This window comes from Scyliorhinus torazame, chromosome 12 (assembly GCF_047496885.1).
Source record: "Scyliorhinus torazame isolate Kashiwa2021f chromosome 12, sScyTor2.1, whole genome shotgun sequence".
Classification (NCBI taxonomy): domain Eukaryota; kingdom Metazoa; phylum Chordata; class Chondrichthyes; order Carcharhiniformes; family Scyliorhinidae; genus Scyliorhinus; species Scyliorhinus torazame.
Window position 1 is genome coordinate 210,047,693 of NC_092718.1, and position 20,555 is coordinate 210,068,247.

The 20,555-nt window shown below is 46.8% G+C and overlaps 1 protein-coding gene across 1 annotated transcript in view; it reads left to right on the forward strand.

The window, feature by feature from the left end:
• The first annotated feature begins 5,344 nt into the window (after window positions 1–5,344).
• LOC140386938 (multidrug and toxin extrusion protein 1-like) overlaps window positions 5,345–20,555 on the forward strand; it is a 42,418-nt gene continuing 27,207 nt past the window's right edge. Inside the window, exons 1-10 of the mRNA XM_072469845.1 lie at window positions 5,345–5,562; window positions 6,393–6,494; window positions 7,527–7,595; window positions 12,690–12,838; window positions 13,258–13,300; window positions 15,550–15,594; window positions 16,042–16,139; window positions 16,254–16,351; window positions 18,468–18,581; window positions 20,132–20,199. Of these exons, the coding sequence (XP_072325946.1) occupies window positions 5,416–5,562; window positions 6,393–6,494; window positions 7,527–7,595; window positions 12,690–12,838; window positions 13,258–13,300; window positions 15,550–15,594; window positions 16,042–16,139; window positions 16,254–16,351; window positions 18,468–18,581; window positions 20,132–20,199 (933 nt within the window). The 5' untranslated portion in view covers window positions 5,345–5,415. The remainder of the gene's footprint in view (window positions 5,563–6,392; window positions 6,495–7,526; window positions 7,596–12,689; window positions 12,839–13,257; window positions 13,301–15,549; window positions 15,595–16,041; window positions 16,140–16,253; window positions 16,352–18,467; window positions 18,582–20,131; window positions 20,200–20,555) is intronic.

Sequence of the window (20,555 nt, forward strand, 5' to 3'; positions counted from 1 at the left end):
GGCATTGCCGTGCTATGCAAATGAAATCACATCACAGCTAAGTGTACAATTGAAAGAGATGTGGAATACTACAAATTAATATATTCAGCCACTGCAGAACCACGAGTAACAAAATGGACAGGATGCTGAGTAACAGAGCTGATGTGGTGGGATGCAGTTTGGAGGGTTACCATGGTAATACAGCAAGGCGTTCTGGCCGGCAGCTCACTTGACCAAGACGCAGAAAAGACATGGGGATGAGGCAGAGGAGAAAACATGTTTTATGTTCAATACTGTGCCTTACACAACCTGAGGAGGTCCCAAAGCATTGTAAAGGCAATGGAGTATTTTTGAAGTGTAGTCATTGTTGTAATGCGGGAAATACACCTGTCACTTCGCACATTGCAAGCTCTGACAGCCAGCCATCTTCTAATGATACTGGTTGAGGGAGAAACGAGAGCCAGGACACCCAGGAGTGCTCCCTGACTCTTCTCTGAAACAGTGCCACAGGATCCTTCGCATCTACTTGAGATGCCAGACAGGACTTCCACCTAATGTCTCACTCATGAGACGACAATGCAGCATTGCTTCAGAGCTCAGCTAGACTTTCCACTCAAATATTTTGAATGGACTAGACTCAGAGGAAATACCCACATAACCACAACTGTGACCTCACGGACACATGGGATTGAATGTTGGGAGTTCTGGAGCTGCGGATGGATTCACTCTGGAACATCCACCATGCTGAGGAAGTCCTAGATTCAGTGAGTTGGTCACACCACAGTTAACAATTACTGAGGGAGATAGGGAATGGGTGACCACCAGACAGAGGAAGAGTAGGAAGGCAGTGAAGGGGTCCCCTGCGGTCATCTCCCTCCAACGGATATACCGCTTTGGATACTGTTGGGGGAGATGGCTCACCAGGGGAAGGTAGCAGCAGTCACGTTCATTGCACCGTGGCTGGCTCTGCTGCACAGGAGGACAGAGTGGTCGAGCTATAGTGATGGGGGACTCAATGGTAAGGGGAATAGACAGGCGTTTCTGCGGACGCAAATGAGACTCCAGGATGGTGTGTTGCCTCACTGGTGCAAGCGCCAAGGATGTCTTGGAGGGGCTGCAGGACATTCTGGAGGGAGAGGGTGAGCAGCCAGCTGTCGTGGTGTCGGAATTACTGCAAGGCATACACGGGAGTACTCTTTGTTCAATCTTTATTGACATTCATTCATTTTCATTCATTCATTCATTTCATTCACATGTGCACACGGAGAGCAAACCAGTGGGGGACACTATATTGCTTTGTCTGAGTCCAGTGAAGCAGAAACATTGATAGCTTGATTAACCAATAGAATTACAGTTGCAGTCTAATCCTTGATTTGCACGTCACACACACCAATAATATCACAGTTAAACTTTCATTTTAGGCCAATGAAAGGACAGTAATTCTAGCCAAAAGTAGACAGGGCAAACTGACCAATAGAAGAGCAAGGTCTTTCAATCTTTCTTTTACGTAATCGTCTCCCTTTTAGCCTTGGAGGTTACGTTGGTTAAGAAGAAAAGTGCATTCCTGAGAAGGCTACCTCCATCGTCCTGTCTCCACAGACTTGCGTCATTCACTGAGAAACAGGAAATTATGGTTTCCGTACAAACTTATGCCCTTTGCTAAGGAACAGAATATCTGGATTCCACACTAATCCATGTCCTTTGCCAAGGAACCGGATATTATAGATTCCACAGTGGCGCATATAGGCACCAACGATATTGGTAAAATACGTGATGAGGTCCTACAAGGGGGTTAGGGAGTTAAACTAAAAATTGGACGTCAAAGGTAGTAATGTCAGGATTGCTACCAGTGCCCCATGCTAGTCATTAAATTTCCCAACATTGACCGGGACAGCCATAGCATTAGGAGCTTGGATGGAGAGAAATTTGTCAAGTGTATTCAGGAGGAATTTCCCATTCAGTATGTGGATGGCCCGACCAGGGAGAGGGCAAAACCTGACCTCCTCTTGGGAAATAGGGAAGAACAGGTGACGGAAGTGTTAGCGAGGGATCACTTTGGGACCTGTGACCATAATTCTATTAGTTTTAAGATAGCTATGGAGAATGATAGGCCTGGGCCAAAAGTTAAAATTCTAAATTGGGGCAAGGCATGGCAGGTTTCAGAAGGCTGTGTTAACCACTGCCCGTGTTGGCCATCACAGATTACACAAAACCATTCAGGGTGGTTATCGATGAGAGTGATGTGGAGTAGGTGCTGTGCCCTTGCAAGAAGTGACGAAGGAATAGAGCGGCCTATTGGATATTTTTCAAAGAAATTATATGTTCACCGGAGGAAGTATTGAACAACTGAAAAAGAGACTTTGAGCTTGATGCTGGCTTTGCAACATTTTAACATCTATGTTATCAGCAATTTGTCTGAAACAATTATGTATACTGATCATAATCCGTTGAGGTTTTTGGAGAAAGCACAGGGCTAAATCGCTGGCTTTGAAAACAGACCAAGGCAGGCCAGCAGCACGGTTCAATTCCCGTAACAGCCTCCCCGAACAGGCGCCAGAATGTGGTGACTAGGGGCTTAGCCTACTTGTGACAATAAGCGATTTTCATTTCATTTTCATTTCATTCCATTTCAAATTCAAGAATAAAAATGCCAGACTGTTGCGTTGGTGTTTATTATCACAGCCATTTAATTTTAAACTTATACATGTGGCAGGACGGGAAAACATGACAGCCGATGCTTTGTCACAAAAGTGATGGAGAAGCAGCTTTGGTGCTGGACGATGAAGAACTAAAATAGGCTGTATTATTGTAAATGTTTGCTTGTTTTAATGTTTTAGAATGGAAGTTTATTGTCAAGTGTTAGGAATGGACAAGTGAAAAGGTGAAAAATGAAACCATCTTTGAAGTTGATGGTTTATTTTTGTTTCTTGGGGGAGGTGTCATGGGAGTGTTATTTTAAGAAAGGTTTTTGTCTTATCACATGGCTTCAGTGATGTCCTTTTGTGGGTGGGGCTGAGCTGGGGCTGTGAGTTTTTCTTAGTTTCACTTTCAGATTTGTCTGCTGCGGACTCAGGGAGAAAGAAGTGTTTTGTTCCTGTCACCCTCTATTGTAATTTTAAAGAGTTGTTTCAGGAAACCCCCCATTGGTTATAGCCACCTCACAGTAACTTCATTGCAGTGTTAATGTAAGCCTACTTGTGACCAGACAGCTTATTATTATTATTACCTGCTTTACGAACTTGAACAAAATAGTTTGCTTTCCGGAGGGGTTGAAACCTGCTGGTGAGATGGGGTCAGAAACTCAGGAAAAGCCAGTCGTATTCAAGTGAGATTGCAGAGTGCTGGGCCACGCCCTTGAAAAGGGTTTTTTTATTTTCTGGGATTTTGTTTTTGAATTGAAGCAGTAAAAGGGGGAATTCATCATCGATTATCATAGAATTTACAGTGCAGAAGGAGGCCATTCCCCCATCGAGTCTGCACCGGCTCCTGGAAAGAGCAACCTACCCAAGGTCAACACCTCCCCCCTATCCCCATAACCCAATAACCCCAACCAACACTAAGGGCAATTTTGGACGCTAAGGGCAATTTATCATGGCCAATCCACCTAACCTGCACATCTTTGGACTTCACATCATGAAGTGTTAAACATAGATTACTGTAGTTATGTTTGTAATTGATAAAATGTCTTGCTGTTTGTTTATGCAAATGTTAACTAAGTTCTTAGTATAAAGCTTGTTTTGATTAAAATGTCTAGGAAGACAATTGAATCGCACCTCAAGTGAAGACTCTTGCGCTCATCCTAGCCAAATTCAACAAAACATTACAGGTCAGGTGAACTCCATAATATACTTTGGAGTTTTTAAACTCTGGCCCATAACAGGTGGGAAAACAGGATCAGGGTATTGAACTTGATGATCAGCCATGATCAACATGGATGGCGGAGCAGGCTCGAAGGGCCGAATGGCCTTCCCTGCTCCTATTTTCTATGTATGTTTCTATGAATGATGCATCTTGGCGGAAGACCTCGAGAGATGCAATCTGGACTCAATGGCACAGTTTTAAAGTGTGCGCAGGGACAGAGGGACCTGGGGTTCATGTCTTTGAAAGCGGCACAACATATTGAGAGTGTAGTTAGCAAAGCGTACGGAATCTTTTCGACTTTGGTCACAAACGCAAGGACGTTCTGCCAAATCTTTACGAAGCCACAGCTGGTTTGTTACACCCCGCTGGGGTCGCGACTCGTGAGGAAGAATGTGACATAATGTAGACAATGCAAAGCTGTTTCTATGAGTTGATTTAAATAATAGAGCAAGAGTAAAGAGAGGGTTTGTGGAAGGTCTTGTTTGCGCAGCCCACTGGGGCGGTGGAAGTGGAAATGAGCAATAACCTCAAAAGGAGCATGGATGGGCTCTTGCGGGAGATAAACTTGCAGGGGCTAGATTGGGAGAGAGTGGAACTGACTGGATAGCTTTACAGAGAGCCAGTATGGATGTAATTGGGCTGACTGGCCTTCTTCTGTGTTGTAATGTCTCTATGACTCCAGAAGGTGGTTCACCTCCACTTCCTCAAAGGACAATGATGAATAGCCAATAAATGTCAGTCACTCCCATATCATGAGAATGAATAAAAATCTGTCACCAAGGGTCACTGTACATGAGTGAATCCCAGTGAATTTACTACAGAACAAAGATTTGACCATGTCAAAATGTACAAAGAATGACCATTGAACCGAGGGCCATATCAACAGATGAGTACAGCTTCTCAGTGTAGTTCACATGCGGCATGGTGGCACAGTTGGGGGGCCGACACGGTGGCAGAGTGGTTAGCACTGCTGTCTTGCTGGCTGCGTTAGTTTCCTCCGGGTGCTCCGGTTTCCTCCCACAGCCCAAAGATGTGCAGGCTGGGCGAATTGGCCATGCTAAATTGCCCCTTAGTGTCCAAATGATGTGCAGGTTAGGTGGGGTCACGGGATTATGAGGATAGGGTGAGGGACTGGGCCTAGGTAGGGAGTTCTTTCAGAGGGTCCGTGCAGACTTCTGCACTGTAGAGGTTCTATGATTCTATGCTACAGAGGACACTGAACATCTCCTTCAACCTACCTCAAAATGGGCTCCAATCCACAGCACAGCATTTAAGAAAAATATGGAAATGCGAAGAACCAGTATAATTAACTTTTGATTACTTATATACAGAAATCCTGTAACAGCATTGGACCCTAAATGTAGATGATGCAACCTGCAGCTCTGAAAGGACAAGTGTTAAAAATTAATCATGACCAGAAGGCGAGGGGGCAAAATGGATTTAAGATTGTAACCATATTTTATATCGGAGGGGTGAGTGTGGAACCTATTGGAAGGGCGGGGTGCCAGGGTGGAGATGTACAAGCAAGAGAAGTAAAATAACTGGCTTATTTGCTGTTTGCCAAGGGTTGGAAAAATGGAGATTTCAATGCAACTCAGCTGTGACAATGTTGGCCAGGCCCGTGGAACCTATGGTGACCTGTTCCTGGGGAAAGTAACGAGATGGACACCCGTCAACTTCTGGCAGGAAGCAAAACATATCTCCAGACTGGCTGGGCCAGTGGTGAGTTTACACCCATCCAATTTCTCACCATATCGTTCACACATCGCGGTCTGTAAATGTACCTAATTGTGTATCATCTCCATCACAGAACTCACTAATGCAACTCATATCTCTGTGCACAATTATTACATTCCCGTTTAATTGCGCCATTCATTCAACCACCTTCACTGAAGATATTTGTAAAATTCACTTCATTTAATTTTTCACAATTCATTTTGTTGCACCCATTTGGAAAATGCCGTCCAATAACTTTGCCTGTGAACATATTCCACAACTTCCTACCTCAAAGGTGAAAATCTTCTGCCTGATTTTTGTTTTATTACTTCAAAGATGATTGTTTCTAATTTGTGTATCCTGATCCTTCAGCGGTGAATAATTTGCCTGGATCAACGTTGCCACTTCCTTTCATAACTGTGGAAACCACATTGAAATCAATTTAAAGAGGGCAGCACGGTGGCGCAGTGGTTAGCACTGCTGCCTCACGGCGCCGAGGTCCCAGGTTCGAACCCGGCTCTGGGTCACTGGCCGTGTGGAGTTTGCACATTCTCCCCGTGTTTGCGTGGGTTCCACTCCCACAACCCATAGATGCGCAGGATAGGTGGATTGGCCACGTTACATTGCCTCTTAATTGGAAAAAATAATTGCGTACTCTAAAGTTATATAAAAAAAGAAAAACAAGGAAAAATAAATCAATTTAAAATTGCTTCAGGTTTTTGAAGAATTAAAAGGGCACTTGTTTTAGGACGGGTTTAGTGAGAGTAAAGCTATAAGAGTTTGATTGAAGTTAAATGGCCAGTGCGTGTTATTTATCACTCATTTTCCTTTCGCAGTTTTTGACAGAGTTGATGATGCTTCTAATAAATGTTGTCAGCTTCGCGTTTTGTGGACATTTGGGAAAAGTTGAATTGGATGCTGTTAGTCTTGCCACGTCGGTGAGTTTATGTTCAGAGTGTGCACATTTATTCATCACGAGGTATCCTGTATAAAATCATGATGGGTGGGCATCGCGGTGGCATAATGGTTAGCACTGCTGCCTCACGGCGCAGAGGTCCCAGGTTCGATCCGGGCCCTGGGTCACTGTCCGTGTGGAGTTTGCACATTCTCCCTGTGTTTGCGTGGGTTTCATCCCCACAACCCAAAGATGTGCAGGGTAGGTGGATTGGCCACGCTAAATTCTCCGTTAATTGGGGGAAAAAAATTGAATTGGGTATTCTAAAAAAGAAATAATGATGGAATTGTGGTGACTCCTATCAGTTTTGAGCTTAGTGCCTTTATCAGCTGCTGAAATGCTCCTTGTAAAGAAGCCTGGGATATACCTGCTGCCCTCAATGGAGGGGCAATTAGAGAGCAGCACTTGCTTCAGTGGCTCTGGGCTAAGGAACAGAAACGTCAGCTCGAGACTCCATTCTCCATCACCATTTTCAATGAGCCATCCTGGAAGGCCGATGTGTGCGGACATTAGGTGGGAATGAAAATGAAAATCGCTTATTGTCACGAGTAGGCTTCAATGAAGTTACTGTGAAAAGCCCCGAGTCGCCACATTCCGGCGCCTGTTCGGGGAGGCCGGTACGGGAATCGAACCGTGTTGCTGGCCTGCCTTGGTCTGCTTTCAAAGCCAGCGATTTAGCCCAGTGAGCTAAACCAGCCCCTGGGCACCTTTGGGGCGGCCCGACGCCGGAGTGGTTCACGCCACTCCGTCCCCCCGGGACCCCCGCCCCGCCGGGTAGGGGAGAATCCCGCCCCTCATCTTTCAGACAAAATCCGTGAATGGGATTTTCCAGCCCTGCCAATGGCTCCAGAATTTTTTCTGGCTCGCCCGCCCTGTGGGAGGGGTCACCTTCAGCGGCCGCGGACGATTCTGACAGTGGGAAGGGTCGCCATGTTCTGTATTATTTTGTCGAGTATTGTTGACATCCCAGGTTGATCTTGCTGAATGGTTCCTTTTCTTTATTTCTTTTGCACAGTCAATATCTGTAGCAGGCATCTCCATTGGTACTGGCTTGTCGTCAGCGTGTGACACACTCATATCTCAGGTAGGTGCAGTCAACTCCAAGCTGTGCAATGGGCGGTGATGTTCTCCCGAAAATTAATTTGCTAACTCTAGGAAGAATTGATGTTTAAAACTCAGGCCGAGAGTGTTATATCTTTGAGTCTGCACAAGGAGAAAAGGTACAGAAGTGCCCAAGCTCTGGATTCTTACAAACACGGATGAGAGGTTTTAGTTAGGGATGATGATCCGACAATCTCGGATGGAGAACTGATGCCCGAGCGTTAAACACGCACTGCTGACATCACTACAGCTCACGTGACGCTTCACCAGCAGGGATGTATTTTATGATACATTGCATCCCTCCCCCTTTGCTTCTTTAGTACAATCATAATTGCACGGGGCAGCACGGTAGCATTGTGGATAGCACAATTGCTTCACAGCTCCAGTGTCCTAGGTTCGATTCCGGCTTGGGTCACTGTCTGTGCTGAGTCTGCACATCCTCCCCGTGTGTGCGTGGGTTTCCTCCGGGTGCTCCGGTTTCCTCCCACAGTCCAAAGATGTGCAGGTTAGGTGGATTGGCCATGATAAATTGCCCTTAGTGTCCAAAATTGCCCTTAGTGTTGGGTGGGGTTGTGGGGATAGGGTGGAGGTGTGGACCTTGGGTGGGCTGCTCTTTCCAAGAGCCGGTGCGGACTCGATGGGCTGAATGGCCTCCTTCTGCACTGTAAATTCTATTCTATAATGACTTTTATCCAGCAAACACACCTATGCATTATCTCTATTTATACACGTACAACTTAATAATGCAATACTTCAGGTAGATGTCTACCCCCTTTTGGGGTGTATTCAACATTCTGGAACTTGGCTACTCGTGACCTTGGAAGTGTCCTTTGTTCCTGTAAAGTTACTCCAGTGTCCATCTCTATAGGCATTGCAAAGTCCTCAGAAACAGAATCTGAACTTGCCTGTGTACAGGCTCTGTTCCAAAGTATAGGATCGAATCCCTACTGGGCAGAAGGAGGCCATTCAGCTCATCGAATCCATACCAGCCCTCCGGAGGAGCCCTCTCACCCATCCTATCCCCATATCCCCACGCATTGATCATGGACTATCCACATAACCTGCACGTCTTTGGACACTTAAGGGTCAATTTATCATGGCCAATCCACCTAAACTGCACAGCTTTGGACGGTGGGAGGAAACCGGAGCACGGGGAGGAAATCCACGCAGACACGGGGAGAAGGTGCAAACTCCACACAGCCAATAGACTAGAATCGAACCCTGGTCCTTGGCGCTGAGAAGCAGCAGTGCTAACCACTATATCACTGCTCAAAGTTTCCACTAGAAGTACGCTCTGAGGAGTTTCAGCGATTTCACTTTGTGAAGCTAGCAGTTGGTCAGTATGATGTCGCCAAACTCTTTCATCACCTGCCTATGTGGTGTGTCATATTGGACCTGCCTTTGCTAGGATCACAGCAGGTAACCATTTCTCGCTGAAGGCGTAGCTTCTGACTGGCACTCGCACTCCTTGATTGAAAGCTCATCTTTTTGAGTTTTATTCTCTCCTAGCAATCTGTGCTTGTTGTTGTCGTTTGACAATCTCATAAGTATTAGGTGGTATCAACAAATCAAACTGTGTTTGCAGTTTCCTCCTGAATGTCAGCAGTGCTGGTGAACTCTGTGCTGTTGCGTGTGCGGAATTCCGGTAAGACATTAAGAATTTGTTCACTCTTCTTGTCAATGTCCTCTTATCCTTCGATGCCTTGATGGAATGTTTCAATGATTAAACAAAACTTTCAGTCAACCCATTCGTTGCAAGGTGGTATGGAACTTATTTGATGTAGTTTTCACCGTTCAGGTAGTCCTTGAACTTCTTCGAAGTGAACTGAGTACTATTGTCACTACTCATGACCTCCTCCGGTTTTCCAAATTTTGCCCCCTTCTGCAGTGTAGGGATTCCATGGTTCAGCCAATCTATGAGGCACGCTTGACATGTAAAGGCAATCTTGACAAAACATCAGCATTTGCCTGTTGTGTTATTAGAACATAGAACATACAGTGCAGAAGGAGGCCATTCGGCCCATCGAGTCTGCACCGACCTACTTCAGCCCTATCCCCGTAACCCAATAACCCCTCCGAACCTTTTGTGGTCACTAAGGGCAATTTATCATGGCCAATCCACCTAACCTGCATGTCTTTGGACTGTGGGAGGAAACCGGAGCACCCGGAGGAAACCCACGCAGACACGGGGAGAACGTGCAGACCCCACACAGACAGTGACCCAGCGGGGAATCGAACCTGGGACCCTGGCGCTGTGAAGCCACAGTGCTAATCACTTGTGCTAGTGCGCTGCCCGGATATCGTATGTGCATGCCAGCAATATCAATGACCATCTTTGTAATCTCCCAGCTGACAAAGAAGGAATACCTTTATGTGGCCCACAGGTTATGGTCAAGGGTTGATGGTCTGTCAAAAGAGTGAAATTACGTCCAGCAATGTGGTGGTGGAATCTTCTTACCCCGAAAATGATGCTCAAAGCCTCTTTTTTTAGCTGAGCGTAACTTGTTTCAGCGCCTGTTAGAATTTAGGAAGCAAATACAATCGGTCGTTCCTCACCTGAAGGCATTATGTACGAGATAACTGCACCAACTCCAGAGGGTGACGAATCGCAAGCAAGTTGTAACTTTAGCTTGGGATAGTAGTGAACTATTAGCTCTGACTTCTGTAAGACATCTCTTACCTGATTGTACGCACTTTCACAGTCTTCTGACCAGTACCACGCCTGTTTGACACACAGCAACATGTGTAAAGGCTATATCCATGTTGCTAAATTCGCAACAAATTTACCATAATAATTGATCAACCCTAAATACTACCTAAGGTGTGTTAAAACATCTAACATCTGGTTAGAAATCGGGTTGATGATTATAGGCCAAGGTACAGAGAGAGATGGTTAAAGTTTGTTACCCATGAGATAGTTATAATAATAATAATGATCGTTTATTGTCACAAGTAGGCTTCAATGAAGTTACAGTGAAAAGCCCCGAGTTGCCACATTCCGGCGCCTGTTCGTGGAGGCCGGTACAGGAATTGAACCCGTGCTGCTGGCATTGTTCTGCATTACAAATCAGCTGTTTAGCCCACTGTGCTAAACCAGTTATAGAATCATAGAGCCCCACAGTGCAGAATAAGACTATTCATCTCTTGGAGTCTGCACCGACCCTCTGAAAGGGCATCCCACCCAGGCCCACTCCCCAATCCTATCGCGGTAACTCCACCTAACCTTTGGACACTAAGGGGCAATTTAGCACTGTCAATCCGCCTAACCTACACAGCTTTGGACTGTGGGAGGAACCCGGAGCCCCTGGAGGAAACCCACGCAGACCCGGGGAAATTACTGGAGAGAATTCTTCGAGACAGGATCTACTCCCATTTGGAAGCAAATGGACGTATTAGTGAGAGGCAGCACGGTTTTGTGAAGGGGAGGTCGTGTCTCACTAACTTGATAGAGTTTTTCGAGGAGGTCACTAAGATGATTGATGCAGGTAGGGCAGTAGATGTTGTCTATATGGACTTCAGTAAGGCCTTTGACAAGGTCCCTCATGGTAGACTAGTACAAAAGGTGAAGTCACACGGGATCAGGGGTGAACTGGCAAGGTGGATACAGAACTGGCTAGGCCATAGAAGGCAGAGGGTAGCAATGGAGGGATGCTTTTCTAATTGGAGGGCTGTGACCAGTGGTGTTCCACAGGGATCAGTGCTGGGACCTTTGCTCTTTGTAGTATATATAAATGATTTGGAGGAAAATGTAACTGGTCTGATTAGTAAGTTTGCAGACGACACAAAGGTTGGTGGAATTGCGGATAGCGATGAGGACTGTCTGAGGATACAGCAGGATTTAGATTGTCTGGAGACTTGGGCGGAGAGATGGCAGATGGAGTTGAACCTGGACAAATGTGAGGTAATGCATTTTGGAAGGGCTAATGCAGGTAGGGAATATACAGTGAATGGTAGAACCCTCAAGAGTATTGAAAGTCAAAGAGATCTAGGAGTACAGGTCCACAGATCACTGAAAGGGGCTACACAGGTGGAGAAGGTAGTCAAGAAGGCATACGGCATGCTTGCCTTCATTGGCCGGGGCATTGAGTATAAGAATTGGCAAGTCATGTTGCAGCTGTATAGAACCTTAGTTAGGCCACACTTGGAGTATAGTGTTCAATTCTGGTCGCCACACTACCAGAAGGATGTGGAGGCTTTAGAGAGGGTGCAGAAGAGATTTACCAGAATGTTGCCTGGTATGGAGGGCATAAGCTATGAGGAGCGATTGAATAAACTCGGTTTGTTCTCACTGGAACGAAGGAGGTTGAGGGGCGACCTGATAGAGGTATACAAAATTATGAGGGGCATAGACAGAGTGGATAGTCAGAGGCTTTTCCCCAGGGTAGAGGGGTCAATTACTAGGGGGCATAGGTTTAAGGTGAGAGGGGCAAAGTTTAGAGTAGATGTACGAGGCAAGTTTTTTACGCAGAGGGTAGTGGGTGCCTGGAACTCACTACCGGAGGAGGTAGTGGAGGCAGGGACGATAGGGACATTTAAGGGGCATCTTGACAAATATATGAATAGGATGGGAATAGAAGGATACGGACCCAGGAAGTGTAGAAGATTGTAGTTTAGTCGGGCAGTATGGTCGGCACGGGCTTGGAGGGCCGAAGGGCCTGTTCCTGTGCTGTACATTTCTTTGTTCTTTGTTGTTTGGGGAGAACGTGCAAACTCCACACAGAGAGTCACCCAAGATCGGAATTGAACCCAGGAACCTGGCGCTGTGAGGCAGCAGTGCTAACCACTGTGCCGCCGTGCAGTCACAGAGTTCTGATGAAGGGCCAAAAGGACTCGAAACATTAACACTGCTTTCTCTCCCTCCAGATGCTGCCTGACCGGCTGAGATTTTCCAGAATCCTCTGTTCTTGTTTCAGATTCCAGCATCCGCAGTATTCTGCTTGTGGCCTGTTATAGTTTCGGTGAATAAATACGTTATTAAATTTTTTGATACAGTTGCAGTTGTTGTAGAATAACGGTACCATTAGAATGTGCCGCAACATTGATCTAATTCACTTTCATTTTTATTCTGATTTTTCAGACTTTTGGCAGCAAGAACCTGAAGCGAATCGGAGTGATCCTCCAAAGAGGGATCCTCATTCTCATGATAGCCTGCTTTCCCTGCTGGGCCGTCCTCATAAACACCGAGCACATTTTACTGGCTTTCAAACAGTCTCCTGCAGTGGCCAAGTGAGAACCTTGTCCATTATGACCTTACTCCAACTGACTGGCGTCCCGGTCAGCTGCATAGACAAAAGGGTTTTCTTCCCTAATTACGCACATAAATGATACATTAAAATCAATGTTGACTTCAAAGTGAAGATGTGCGAATCTTCTAGCAGCTCAGATGTCGGTAGAAACATTCCCCTTTCCAGGGATGACCATCTCTAAGGCCACAACATTTTCTTTCTAATGTTTTGACTCCCCACAGAAGCCTGGCTGTAACTTTGCTGTGTGCCAGGTCTGACCACCTGCTTTCGTTGCCACAGCCACCTTATGTTCACCAATTCTGCACAATTCACTGCCCCGTTTGGAGTTTACCTTTGGTTACAGATGGTGATGTGCTGTTGTTTCCCTATTGTTTCCAACATCTTTCATTTTTCCTGCAGGTTAACACAACTCTACGTGCAGATATTTATTCCTGGCCTTCCCGTGAGTAAATTATTTTATGTTGGTAAAACCCAGATGCAGACAGGCCGCTAGACAACGACTCACCACCTGAAATGCAGACAGAACAAAAGGACCGAGTCAGCGAGAAAAAAATCCTTTGATTAATAATAATAATAATAATAATGATAATAATCTTTATTGTCACAAGTAGGCTTACATTAACACTGCAGTGAAGTTACTGTGAAAATTCCCTAGTCGCCACACTCCGGCGCCTGTTCGGGTACACAGAGGGAGAATTCAGAATGTCCAATTCACCGAACAAGCACGTCTTTCGGGACTTGTGGGAGGAAACCGGAGCGCCCGGAGGAAACCCACGCAGACACGGGGAGAACGTGCAGACTCCGCACAGACAGTGACCCAAGCCGGGAATCGAACCTGGAATCCTGATCGCTGTGAAGTCCATCTGTGGACATTCAGGGAGTGGAATCCCTTCTTGTTTATACAGGGCACTCCCTGATGCCCCAGTGCTCGCAGGGTAACATGTGTGCCATCGATGGCCCCTGGACCTAGGCATCCTGCCAGTGGCGGAAAATCCTGCATCTTGGTGGACCTAGTCCACCTCGAGGTTGATATAGTCCGATGCCCAGGCAACTCCTGGATATGCCACACATGCCCCCGCTTGAGCCCTGGAATGACCTGTGGCACAGAGGTTGAGGGCTGCGGTCACCATCATTGCCACCGGGAGCGGGTGTCCTCCTCCTCAATGGGATGCCATGTCCGCAAGAACATGGCACAGATGCCTCACTCTCTCTCTACTGAGGAGGCGTCTTCTGCAGCACATGCTGTCGGTCAGCTCATGAAAGGACCAAAGAAGCCTGTACACTAGGGGCCGCCGCTGGCCTCGTCTTCTTGGTCCCTCTTCAGCCTGATGGTCAGCCGGGACTGCAGGGTGTGCGGCAGCCCCCTGCACATGGGGTGCAGTCTCCAAGCTCCATTGTCGCTGCTGTCTTCTACAGCATCTGCCCCACTCGGCTGCCATCAGCACAGCGAGGGCAGCGTCCACGGGATCCACACCAGCAAACGTAGTTTGATTTGGAAGGAAGAGCATCATAGGTGAACCTGTCTCTGCCGCATCCAATGTCCGCACATCCGCACACACCCCTTTCCACCATGGATAATTGGCCAGCACGTTTGACTTATTTCTTAACCTCCATGATTCTGGATTGCTAAGGTCCATAACAGTATCACATATGCTATGTCTGCCCGACCTTTAGCTTTCTGAGTTGATTCCGTTACGGAATAGCTTGGCACATTTATATACCGAGCCCCTTGGTGCCCTTCAATCTAGGAACATAGAACATAGGGTAGAAGGAGGCCATTCGGTCCATCGAGTCTGCACCGACCCACTTCCACCCTATCCCCGGAACCCAATAATCCCTCCTAACCCTTTTTGGACACTAAGGGCAATTTATCATGGCCAATCCACCTAACTTGCACGTCTTTGGACTGTGGGAGGAAACCGGAGCACCCGGAGGAAATCCACGCAGATACAGGGAGAACGTGCAGGCGCCGCACAGACAGTGACCCAGCGGGGAATCAAACCTGGGACCCTGGTGCTGTGGAGCCACAGTGCTAACCACTTGTGCTACCGTGCTGCCCTGAATGGCAGAACGGCATTCATTTATAACGCCTTTCATGAGCTCAGGACATCCAAAACATTTCACAAAGAGTGAAGTACTTTTGAAGTGTAGTTTGTTTTTAGTGTAGGAAACACAGCAGTCAATGGGTGCAGAGCACGTCATCACAAAGAGCAATGTGATAAATCACCAGATCATCTGTTTATTTTTTAAATGATGTTGATTAAGGGATCAATGTTGGCCAGGGCACCAGGGGGCACTCGTCAAACCTGTGCCAGGGGACCTTGGCAAGCAATTGGGGAGCACAAGGGACATCGGCATCGGCACATTTGACAGTGCAGCATCCCCTCAATCCTGCACATGGGAGGTTTGTGTGTTCCGGTTTTGGGAATGGGACAAGAACCCACAACCTTGTGACTCAGAGGTAACCGGCTACCAATTGGCACCGTTATGCAACATTTGGACTTTTTGAATTCTAATCGGCCGTACCTTGGGCCATACAGGACCAAGACAAATTGTCTACAGTCCCATTGATCGTAAGCCCTACACAGGCCTGGCTCAGATTTTCGAAGGAAGTTTGTGACAATTTCTTATCTGCTTTAATAGTGATTGATGCGCTGTCAGCTGCTAATTATTTTCAATATTCCTTCTCAGGCAACGTTTCTTTATATCTTAGAGATCCGATACCTTCAGAATCAGGTAAAGCCGCTGAATGTTGGCGTGTGCATTAAATTACTTTAATAATTATTGCAGTGAGATATAATTTGGGAGTCTTTGGTTTTATTTTCCTAATTTCGATGGTCAATCAGATTTGGGCAGATGAATAAATAAGCCAGTGAATTGAAATCCCTGGCACTCTGAGAGATGAAGAATCTGCCTGGAGCCACAGACAATATGAATTTGATGAGTTAACTGCAAATGTGGACACGTCACCCAGACCAACAATCAGACATGTTCTAGCAATGAACCTGATCCAACTGAGGGAAAAGAGATTGTCCTCAGTGGGGGGCACATTGTATCCTGAACATGGACATTGGGAGAGCAGTTAGATTCTATCTTCCCGCTACCTTGGCATCATGTCACACACGCTGTTGGCCTATTGAAGGACAATTCCAGCAATTACTTTATTGTTTTGTTCCACCTCAGGGGATCACCATGCCTCAGATTGTCACTGGTCTCATAGCCAACATCCTCAATGCTGTCATCAATTATCTCTTCCTCTATGTGTTGATGCTCGGAGTGCCGTAAGTAACAAACGTGTTGAATTTTTTTTTGGAATATCTGTTAAATGAAATTGTTACTGAAAATTATACAGACTTTATTTGAAGCTGCCTTTAACATGCATACTTGTTTCTCAGAGGCTCGGCCGCTGCCAATGTTATCTCTCAGTACTGTCAAGCTATTCTCCTGTTTGGATACATTCGACGGAGAAAGCTGCACGTTAACACCTGGGCAGGTAGGTTTCAGAGGGGGTCATTCACACCTTGGACAACGATATGAAATGAACAATATCCAGTTAGCAACCGTGTTCACATTTCAACCCATTCCCCTTTCCAGTGCAATCCAGGGAAGGAAACATCGGACAGGGTGTTGTCTTATTCAATCCCTTCTCTGTGTCAAGCACTTACTTGTTTTGAAGGACCTTGAGGGGCGCGATTCTCCGCTCCCGCGCCGGTTGGAAGAATCGCATACAGCGCAGGAATGATGGGGGGGTGGGGGGGGGCGGCCTGTGGGGGGGCGAGGGGGGTTCTTTCACCGGGGTAGGACTCAAAAGAATCTGGCCCACAATCGGTGCCCACCGATCGGCGGGCCGGCCTCTCTGAAGGAGGACCTCCTTTCCTCCGCGCCCCGCAAGATCCATCCGACATCTTCTTGCGGGGCGGCCTCGGGGAGGACGGCAACCACGCATGCGCGGGTTGGCGCCGGATGGCGCCGGCCAACCCGCGCATGCGCGAGTGACGCCAGTTATGCAGCAGATTCCCGGCACGAGCTGACGACGCTGCTTTAGCGACACGCCCCCCGAGTTTCTCGCGGCCCCGATCCTAGCCCATTTTCGGGCCCTGAATCGGTCGAGTTCAGGGCCGTTTCGCGCTGTCGTGAACCTCGACGGTGTTCACAACGGCGTGGGCACTTAGTCACGGGAGCGGAGAATCGCGCCCCTTGTTTCTTACTTTCCTCCTTTTTCTCCCCTCCCCCTCCTGGTCCATGCTGTGTCACCTCCGCAGACTGTTATGCAAATAGCCATGCTCTGTGTGTGTGGTTTGTCATGTGAGTATCCCTTTAAGAAACGTTTGGTCTCACCACATGACTTGTCACGCAGCTTCAGTGATGTCATTTGTGGGCGGAGCTGGGCTGTGGCTGGGAGGTGAGACGGAGATTTGGTTTGTTGCTTTGGACTGAAGAAGAAAGTGTTTCACTGTTTTCATTTTAAAGCTGGTCCAGGGAACTGAAAGCACGTTGGGTGCTGCAATCTGCCTCGGTAACTTTAAAGATAGAGGGGCGTTCCGGAAGGAGTTTCGTATCGGCTGATTGGAACTGGATCTCAGGGAAAGGACCAGTCCCATTCAAGTGAGATTACAGTGTGCTGGGCCACACCCTGGAAAGGGGTTTTAGTTTATTAGATTTTGTATTAAGGGGGATTCATTGAGAGACATATACATAGATTACTGTAGTTGTTGTGTTTTCCTTATGTTTGTAATTGATAACAAATTCTTGCTGTGTTTTGTATATGTTAACTACATTCTCATAATAAACTTTGTTTTGATGGTAAGTCTGATGAATCAGACCCGAAGTGAAGGCTCTTGTGCTCACCCTGGCCAAATTCAACATCAAAGTTATAGGTCAGGTGACCTTCATAACACACTTTGGAGTTTCTAAGCCCTGGCCCATAACAGGTTAGACAGAGAGAGTCGACTGGCTATGCCCACAGAGGAGGCAAATCTGTCCTCACATAACTGGAGCCACCCATCTCTGCGACAATTTCTCACTGCACTCCCTCTGAGTGGTGCTCTGCACAAACTGCAGACTCGCCCCTCACATTCTGTGGTCAAAGGGGCAGTTTGAAAGCTCAAGCCAGCTGGATGATGTGGACATTTTTCTGTCAGCCTTACTTTCCTTTTAGCCCGATGTGCTTCCCAGGCATGTTCTAAACTGTGTTCGGAACTGTCATGATATTCAGGTAAACGTCATAGCACAAACATACATACATACTGATGGACAGAGCAACGGACCAATCAACACACACACAACACCACAGCCAATCACAGGCAAGAGCATACACAGTACAAAACAGGGAACACGACACTTCCTGGGCATTCCAGCAGGAGCCAGCTCAGGGCACAGAGCTCAGAGCAAGCCACGCAGACATCCACCATGTGCTGAGTGCCACTACAAGATAGAATTAGGAATAGGACCACAGATTCTAGGGTTATGATCGAACCTCAGTAACCAGTTTACCACTGTAAATAAATGTTAGTAATAAAACTGAGTTGGACCATTCGCAACCATGTTGGTTCGTCTGTGTAGCAGAGTACCCAACACATCAAGAACTGCCTCCTTTTTTATATTTGTAGGGTGGTCCAGGGACTGCCTACAGGAGTGGGGCCAATTTACCCGGCTGGCGGTTCTCAGCATGCTGATGATGTGTATCGAATGGTGGTCATTTCACATCGGGACGTTCCTCGTAGGTAAATAAATGTCTTTCCTGCTGTGAAAAATACTATGTGAGGGGCATGGTACCATAGTGATAATGATACTGAACGAGCAATCCAGAGGCCCATGCAAATATTTAAAAATTCATCCGACAGCCAACCCCCCCTCACCCCCACCCCCCCCCCCACCCCCACACCCCCCCCACCCCCCCCACCCCCTCCACCCCCCACCCCCCCCCCCCACACCCCCCACACCCCCACACCCCCCCCCCCCCCCCCACACACCCCCACCCCCACAGTCAAACAATGACTGAAGTTAAAATCCAACAGCTTATTAATTAGCTGACATCTCAGTCATGTGACTGTGTGGCTTTGTGTTGACCAGCCAGCCCCCTGGTTGAAACCCATTGTGTTTTGGAACAGGTAATGGTTGGGCATTGACACCACATTGGATATTAGGAGTCACAAACAACTGCATTTGTCTCTGAAGACACAGCAACTCTGGTGACCAGAATGCAAAGAATATTTCTGGACTTCTAGGAAGGGGACATAGTGCCTTTTTTAACAATAGCAAAACTGGTTTGTCTGAAGATTAGAAATTCCTCTGGCATGAGTCATGGCTAGTCAGGCCAAAGCAGTGCCCATTTTTTTTAAACTAAAAGGATAATTTTGCAGAATAGCCCAGTCGACATATGTATTTATGTTATCCTTCCCGTCCTAACAATTATCAGGCGACTTCTCAGTATGGTGCGTTTGCATGTACTAGATGCGACATATATTAATACATAGGGCCCTGTTCTTTGCAGACAGAAAGAACATGTACTCACATTGCGGCTGTTTCAACTTAACAAAATAAGCAATTTGCTACTTCATTCCTCAGCGCACTGCCTTGCCGATCAGGGTCAAGCTACCTAGTTTAAATTTCAAACAACACTTGGCAATTAACTGTAAGTCATAATTGACTAGTGAATTCTCCATGGCAACGTCTTTAACAATATGGCCGTGGAGCTTTATCCATTGAAGCCAAAGTCAAGACAAAGGACGGGTTTTTCAAAAAGATTTGGACATTTCCTGACTGCTGCTACCAGTCTCAAAGATGAAAATCCAGACCCAAGTTTCAACTGAATTTGGGTTTCCCACCTGTGTGAGTTACACTCTGACAAGCTCCCCCACTGGCAAAGAATGGATTCATTGGACCAAAGGGCGCGACCTCCGCACCTGTGTCGTAGATTTGAGGATACAATGGGTTCACTTCTGTACACTTACAACTTGTGAGCGTATGTCAGACTCATGAGGAAAGATTTTCATTTATGCGGAGTCCACAGGACATTAGAGAAGTATAGTTTTTTCGTTTTGTCGGAAATACAGAAGGAGTCTCATGGAACATTGGCCTAAAGTTGGTCGATTTTGAAGATCTTATTTGAGAAGGCAAAGCATTGAATTTGATTGCCCCACAAAATAAAAATGCCAGAAATTGATTTGGCTTCTGTTGAAAGCTTGAGTCCACATTGGATTTCTTTTTCTGTTTTGCTATTTGTTTGCTTCAATTAACTTCAATGTTTTGTTTGTTCCCTCCCTCTTCACAGGGTTAATTAATGAAATTCAACTTGGAGCCCAGTCCATCATTTTTCAGATGATAACAATCGCATACAGGGTAAGTGTGAATCCCGCATGGAGCCAATGGAATGGGAATGCCCGTCTTCCCTGTGTTCCTTGCGGAGTACGAGCTCTCCCTTTAGGGGCGGGGTATCTCAATTACCTGGATTATATGAAGTCGGCCAGAGAGGTGCCCGGGAGGGATCTACCGGGGACTCTTTGTAAATAAAACTTTGTCCTTATTTTCACTTGGTTTGGACTCCCGCGTCCTTATTGAAGTGAGGATGAAGATCCTGTGCATGGGCGACGCTTGCATACCGAATTCAAGTTTAACCGAAGAATAGCGGTTTTAGCGCAGAAACGCATGTGATGAAGTAGCAGAGGAATGGGATGATAGATAGAAGATAGCTCCGG